This window comes from Gekko japonicus, unplaced genomic scaffold, assembly GCF_001447785.1.
Source record: "Gekko japonicus isolate JY-2015 unplaced genomic scaffold, Gekko_japonicus_V1.1 scaffold1843, whole genome shotgun sequence".
Lineage (NCBI taxonomy): Eukaryota > Metazoa > Chordata > Lepidosauria > Squamata > Gekkonidae > Gekko > Gekko japonicus.
In genome coordinates, this window is record NW_015171558.1 from 133,621 (window position 1) to 140,706 (window position 7,086).

At 48.3% G+C, this 7,086-nt stretch overlaps 1 protein-coding gene across 1 annotated transcript in view; it reads right to left on the reverse strand.

Moving 5' to 3' along the window:
* Window positions 1–7,086, reverse strand: part of CELF6 (CUGBP, Elav-like family member 6) — a 247,289-nt gene that overhangs the window by 31,216 nt on the left and 208,987 nt on the right. Inside the window, exon 4 of the mRNA XM_015419721.1 lies at window positions 1,266–1,394. Coding sequence (XP_015275207.1) covers window positions 1,266–1,394 — 129 coding nt within the window. The remainder of the gene's footprint in view (window positions 1–1,265; window positions 1,395–7,086) is intronic.

Below are 7,086 nucleotides of genomic sequence, written 5' to 3' on the forward strand. Positions count from 1 at the left end.
GGCTGCTGGGAGCAGGGGGTGGGGCTTGTTGCATGTTCCTGCCCCCTGGGCTCTTTACTGCCAGAGCTCTGCTCCTGTGCGCTCCTGCTTAAAAGTAAGGGTGTGCTATTGCCCACCTGTGAGGCTGATCTTGAGATGGAGAAGGAAATAAGGGAGGCGACTAAAACAGATACTGTTGTTATACTGGGAGACTTCAACTACCCTCACATTGACTGGGTAAACATGTGCTCAAGTTATGCTGTAGACATGAGATTCCTAGATATCACAAATGACCGTGCACCAGAACAGTTGGCCACAGAGCCAACCAGAGGGTCTTGGACTTGGTTCTGAGTGGGTCTCAAGACCTGGTGAGAGATGTAATATATGGAGTAGCCAAATTGCTCGCTCACAACCTTAATGCCAGTAGCTCACAAAGTAGAATTTTTGCTCACAAGACAGCTTAGAGGGAGCATTGGTCCTATATCAATTGTTTACTGCCTTACAGATGTAACAGGGGCTTTGTTGAATGTTGTAATCTGTACTATATGACCTCTGAAGAAGGCTCTTGTGGGCTGAAACATGTCAAGTCATATATGGTTACTTTTGCGCATTTGTTACTTTGATTACATTATGAGGCTTTATTTGGGCCCCTACAAGGCTTTACTCCTGCCAACCTAGCAGTTCGAAAGCAAGAAATTGCAAGTTGATAAATAGGTACCACTTCGGTGGGAAGGTAACAGCGTTCCATGCACCTTGGTGTTTAGTCATGCCGGCCACATGACCACGGAAACGTCTCCGGACAGCGCTGGCTCTTCGGCTTTGAAACGGAGATGAGCACCGCAACCCTAGAGTCGGACTCGACTGGCTTTCGAGCAAGGGAACTATTTATTTACCTTTACCTTTACAAGGCTTTAACTGTTTGTTTTTTTGCAAAAAACACGTGTACTTTTTCTATAATTATTGATGTTTTTAACTTTTGGCCCCTTACTAGTTATCTAAACTTCCTTTGGAGGTTTTGGCTCTTGCTTGGTTGGTTTAGTTTCTCTTCCCCTTTTTTCGTGGGGGCAATGGTTCAAAGACTCCATTCTCAGAGAAGGAAGCAATTGAGAAAACAACCAGAAGATTTGGATCCAGTCCTTCCCTGGAGTTTGCTTGGAACAGAAAATCCTTTTCTCCAGGTGAGGTCCATTCCCTCGCCAAACGCTACCTTCCCCAAATTCCACCTCCAAACCTCCAGAAATTTCCCAACCTGGAGTTGGCAACCCTCCCATCCCCTCGCCTCTCACCTTTACTGGCTCCATCAGGGCCTCGGAGGATGGTGCATTCCTCGATCTGGCCAAAGGGCTCGAAGAGTCTCCGGACGTCGTCCTCGCTCTGCTGCTTCCCCAGCATACCCACAAAGAGCTTCCTGTCTTCTAAAAGCAAACCACACCTTGTTAGCAAGGGAAAGACGCAGAGGAGGGGAGGGGCCGTGGCTCAGTGGCAGAGCACCTGCATGGTATGCAAAAAGTCCCCGGTTCAATCCCCGGTGTCTCCTGTTTAAAGGCCAGGGTCACAGGTGATGTGGAAGACCTCAGCCTGAGACCCTGGAGAGCCACTGCCAGTCTGAGTGGACAATACTGACGTTGACGGACCAAAGGTCTGATTCAGTAGAAGGCAGCTTCATATGTTGAACGTACCCATGACAAGCAAGGCAGGAGGGAATTACTGAGAGGAACGACCCAGGCCTGAATCTCTCTTTCAAATCGCTGGGGGAGCAGTGTTCCCTCTAAGCTGAGTTAGTGTGAGCTAGCTCACAGTCTTTTAGCCTCCGGCTCACACATTCTTGTCTTAGCTCTGGAAGGAGGGCTCCAGAGCAAACTGATGTATGCAGGAGCCAAATCGCTTGCTCACAACTTCAATGCCATTAGCTCAGAAAGCAGAATTTTTGCTCACAAGACTCCACGGCTTAGAGGGAGCTCTGCCGGGGAGGCATCTGGGGTTGATTGCCTGCCCTCAAATCCTCCCTTCCTAAGTACACTTAGTAGGAAGTAAGAGACAGTGCTGTGTAGTGGTTAGAGAGCTGGACTTGGTTCTGGGAGAACCAGGTTTGAATCCCCACTCATGTCATGAAAGCTCACTGGGCAACCTTGGGCCAATCACCCACTCTCAGACTAACCTACCTCACAAGGTAGTTGTGAGGGTAGGGATGCCATTCCACAGTTGGGTGTGGAAACTCGAGCTGCAGTGTTAGAAGAGTCAAACAACAAATATATACACTGCAAAAACCTTATTTATAAGTTAAAGTGTTCTATATGTTCCATCTTATAAAGTGCATTGTGTATTATTCATAATATTCTAAAACAGCCTTGAGAAAGACAGGAGCGCTCCATCTATGATTGTCAGCTGCTTAATGGGCCTTTTGTAGGACCAGCAACAAACATCAATTTAAACTTCAATGTAACCACAAAAGGAAACTTCCCCCCCTTAGAAGACTTTCAAGCAAGGAGAAGCGGGTGTACAATTCTAGAAACTCCCATTGGGGTTGATTGTGTAAAAAGGATGTAAATTGACTGGTAGCTATTAGATTGTACAAACTGATTATTATTGTTGATATTGCATGTAATGAATATATATACCTGTTTTAGATTTGTGTGACTTTAAAAAAACAAACCCAAAACTATCAGTCATGGTGACTGAAGGGAACCCTTCATATTCAAAGGCACTAAACTTCTGAATCCCAGAGCCAGGAGGCAACATCAGGGGAAGGCTTCAGCCTCTATGCCCTGTTGTTGGCCCTCCAGAGGAACTGTATGAGACAGGATGCTGGACTTGATGGACCACTGGTCTGACCCAGCAGGGCCCTTCTTATGTTCTTATCAGGAGAAGACCTCGGCCTCCATGCCCTGTTGTTGACCATCCAGTTGGCCACAGCGTGAGACAGAATTCTGGACTAGATGGACCACTGGCTCTTCTGATGTTCTTAACAATTGCATTTTAAAAAGCCTGTTAATGAATTTTGGCTTGGAAATATTGAACCCTTCCCCCCCTCCTAGTGACGCCAAACTTCTTCCTGTCAGGGATCTCTTAAAGACACAGGTTCCTTTTCTACTGCATGCACTGATGGATAGGACGGGTGTGTATTTGAGCTGTAAGAACACTGTCCTCTAGTGAGAGGATTCCTCCTCCTCTGAGCCCAGCTGAGGCAAGCTTTCTCATTCTTTGCCTGTCTATTGATTTCTAATCCCTCACCAATTACATTCTGTAAGTGGGTAATTTATTTCCCCAATCCCTTTGGGATATCCAGAGCTTCCGCTGGCACCAGCTGAGAGTCGTGTTTAATAACTACAACTCTCTCTCGCTGAATACACTGTTATTTACCCTCCTCGAGCAACAGAACCCTGGGAATAAAACATCACCGGGCTTTAAAGTACCGGTCCTCCTAGACCATCCTGGTTAGAGACAGGTGCCTTGGGGAGTGGGGAGGAAGTCTGTAGGAAATAACAAGTGTTTGCTCAGAATCGACCCGTTTTCTAGCTTTGATGTGGCAGGACCTTAAAGAGAGGAAGAAGAGCCCTGCTGGATCAGACCAGTGGTCCATCTAGACCAGCATCCTTTCTCACACAGTTCCTCTGGAGGTCCAACAGGGCAAAGAGGCCGAGGCCTTCCCCGATGTTGCCTCTTTGCCCTGGGATCAAGAGGTTGACTGCCCCTGGATGAGGAGCTTCCCTTTAGTCACCATGGCTAGTACCAATGATAGACCTCCCCTCCATGAACCTACACCAATTTGGTGTACTGGTTAAGTGCACGGACTCTAATCTGGGAGAACCGGGTTTGATTCCCCACTCCTCCACTTGCACCTGTCTGGATGACCTTGGGCAAGCTGTAGTTCTGGTAAGAGCTGTTCTTGTAAAGGAGCAGTTTCTGTCAGAGCTCTCTCAGCCCCACCTGCCTCACAGGGTGTCTGTTGTGGGGAGGGGAAGGGAAAGGAGTTTGTAAGCCGCTCTGAGACTCCTTCGGGTAGTGAAGGGCGGGGTATAAATCCAATCTCCTCTCCTCCTCCTCCTCCAACTTGATGGCACTTTCCACCCCCACCCCCTTAAAAAAATTATTGGAGGAAGAGAGCCAAGGGGCAGCCAAGGGAAGAGCCACTTTGGTGTAGTAGTTAGGAGAACTCTAATCTGGAAGGACCAGGTTTGATTCCCCACTCCTCCACATGCAGCTGCTGGGTGACCTTGGGCAAGCCACAGTTCTCTCAGAGCGGTCCTTGAAAAGGCAGTTTCTGTCAGAGCTCTCTCAGCCCCACCTGCCTCACAGGGTGTCTATTGTGGGGAGGGGAAGGGAAAGGAGTTTGTAAGCTGCTCTGAGACACCTTTGGGTAGTGAAGGGCGGGGTATAAATCCAATCTCCTCCTCCTCCTCCTCCTCTTCCTCCCCCTCTTTTAAAGCCATATGTGTCTGTGGCCATCCTTGCCTCCTCTGGCAGCAAATTCCACATCGTAATCATTCACTGAATAAAGATGCATTTCTTCTTTTTCTCTCCTGAATCTATTGAACCATCAACTTCATTGGATACCCCTGAGTTCTAGTGTTTTGGCAGAGATAGAAGAAATTTTCGCCCTCTCCCAAAATGCTAGAACTCAAAAGCATCCAGAGAAGCTCATGGTCAGTCACTAAAATGTGGAATTTTCTGCCAGAGGATGTAGCGATGACCACAGGCACAGATGGCTTTAAAAGAAGAGTAGAGAGATTTATAGAGGATAGTTCTATTAGTGGCTACTAGCCATGATGACTAAAGAGAACCTCCACATTCAGAGGCACTTAACCTCTGAATATCAGTGCCAGGAGGCAACATCAGGGGGAGGTATGAGCTTTCGTGAGTCACTGCTCACTTCTTTAGATGACTTGAAGGCTGACGACGAAGAAATTGAAATTCTTCAAGATTTTCTGTTCCTGGCCTCAGACATCAACCAAAAGGGAGACGGCAAACCAAGAAATCAGAAGTAGCTTTGAGACTGGGAAGGGCAGTCGTGAAGGAGCTAGAAAAAGGGGTCATTTCGTATAAAAAGAGGTGCAGGAGCTCATTAGCATAACGTATTAGCATAACTTATTTGCATATGCCACACCCCCTGACATCACCGAGTGTCAGAAGGCAACACCCACCGCTCAGGCTCCACTGGACTGGTTTGGATTGCTAGCTATGGGGGGGGGAAACGTGCAGATCTGCCCTCACAGAGGAGGGAGAGCTTGTACCTGAATAAAACTTGGTCTTAAAGGTGCCACTGGACTGTTTTGGATTGCTAGCTATGGGGGGGAACACGCAGATCTGCCCTCACAGAGGAGGGAGAGCTTGTGCCCGAAGGTGGGCCGGGGAGGGGCTCTGCAACTTACCTGGCTGCTTCTTGCTCTTCGTGGCCTGACTGAGGGCTGCTGGGAGCAGGGGGTGGGGCTTGTCACATGTGCCCGCCCCCTGGGCTCCTTACTGCCGGAGCTCCGCTCCTGTGCACTCCCACAGGAAATGACCCCTGGCTAGAAAAGACTCTGAAGTGTGATATTCAAGAATATCCCTCTTTTCCTCTGTGAAATATTAGAGGACCCTCCATGTTCAGCAGCAGTGTACCTTTCACTATCCAGTTGCTATGGTGGGAGAGGGGTTTGGACCGAGCCAATGTATCCTTGCAGAGGAGGTACAGCAAGAGAAAGGGGTGGGGGTGGGGGAGCTACGGATAGGGAGTCACAACAGCTGGCTGATAGGGAGGGGCCTGTAATAGGTCTAAGAAAGAGATCCGCACGGACGGTAGAATGCCGGTGGGTCCTTTTAATCGAGAATTCCATTTGATGCATTTTTAAAAGAAAGTACTTTGCTAGCCTTCATGATTAGTGAGTTAACTTTAAATAATGCAAAAGAAAGAAAAGGAGGGAGGGAGGGAGGGAGGGAGGGAGGAAGGAAGGAAGGAAGGAAGGAAGGAAGGAAGGAAGGAAGGAAGGTATGTTTTTTAGAGGCCGAAGAGCAACCTGCTTTACTGAAATCAGATTCCGGTGGGTAGCCGTGTTAGTCTGAAGCAGCAGAATAAAGTCTGAGTTTACCAGCACCTTTAAGACCAGCAAAGTTTAATTCTGGGCATAAGCTTTTGTGTGCAGGCACACTTCTTCAGATCCATTCAGGTGGGTAGCCGTGTTGGTCTGAAACAGCAGGACAAAATTTGAGTCCAGTGGCCCCTTGAAGACCAACAGAGTTTTATTCTGGGTAGAAGCCTTTATGTGCATGCATATGAAACCTTATACCCAGAATTAAACTTTGTTCGTCTTTACTGTAATCAGAAAGACGTGCCAGTTCCCCTAGAGGGCGCTAGACAGCCACTGGCGCCAGTTCTTGCCACTTTCTCAAGGGTGGTGAACAGAGTATTAGGCCAACTGCCTAGGGATTACTCTCAAGCAAGTCAGGGCCCGATCCTGGGAAAGATTATGACCCCTAGGACCCAGCAGCTGAAGCCTGCAGAGCCAGCTGGTTTTATTTACGCATTTGACCCATTTGATCAATTTAGGTTTTAAAAAATTCGATTGGCAGTCTTTACTGCCGTTTGAAATGCTGGGGTTTTTAATGTATTTTTCTTTTTCCCCACAGTGTAAGCCGTCGGGAGTACCGCACGGTAGAAAGGCAGCTAAGAAATGTACTAACAAACACAGCCAGCCGGATCTCCGTTCCTGCCCCAAAATAGCCCTGGTTATTCCACTGAGAATAGCCCTGAGAAAATGGCGGCTTGGGAAGGCGGGCAAGCACGGCACTATATTCTACCAAGGCCCCTCCCCTCCCTAAGTCCCACCCTCCTAGGTGCCGCCCAACTATTTCTGAACCCGGAGTGGGTGGGCCTTTGTAAAAGGGAACGGAACATTCATGAGACCCATATATTCAAACTTCAGAAAAAATTAGCTCCCCTTTTCTTTTTTAAGACACTACCTCTAAGAGTGTGGCTGATTTCGCACTAGAGCTGCCTCGATGTTGCGCCGCCCTTTGCCCCGATACTACTGGTCAATTTCGCACCCGAAGCCGCGGGGCTGCATTTGACCCGCAGCTTCGCCCGATTTCCTCCGCAGTTTCGTGATCCTCAAAAAACAGGATCACGAAACT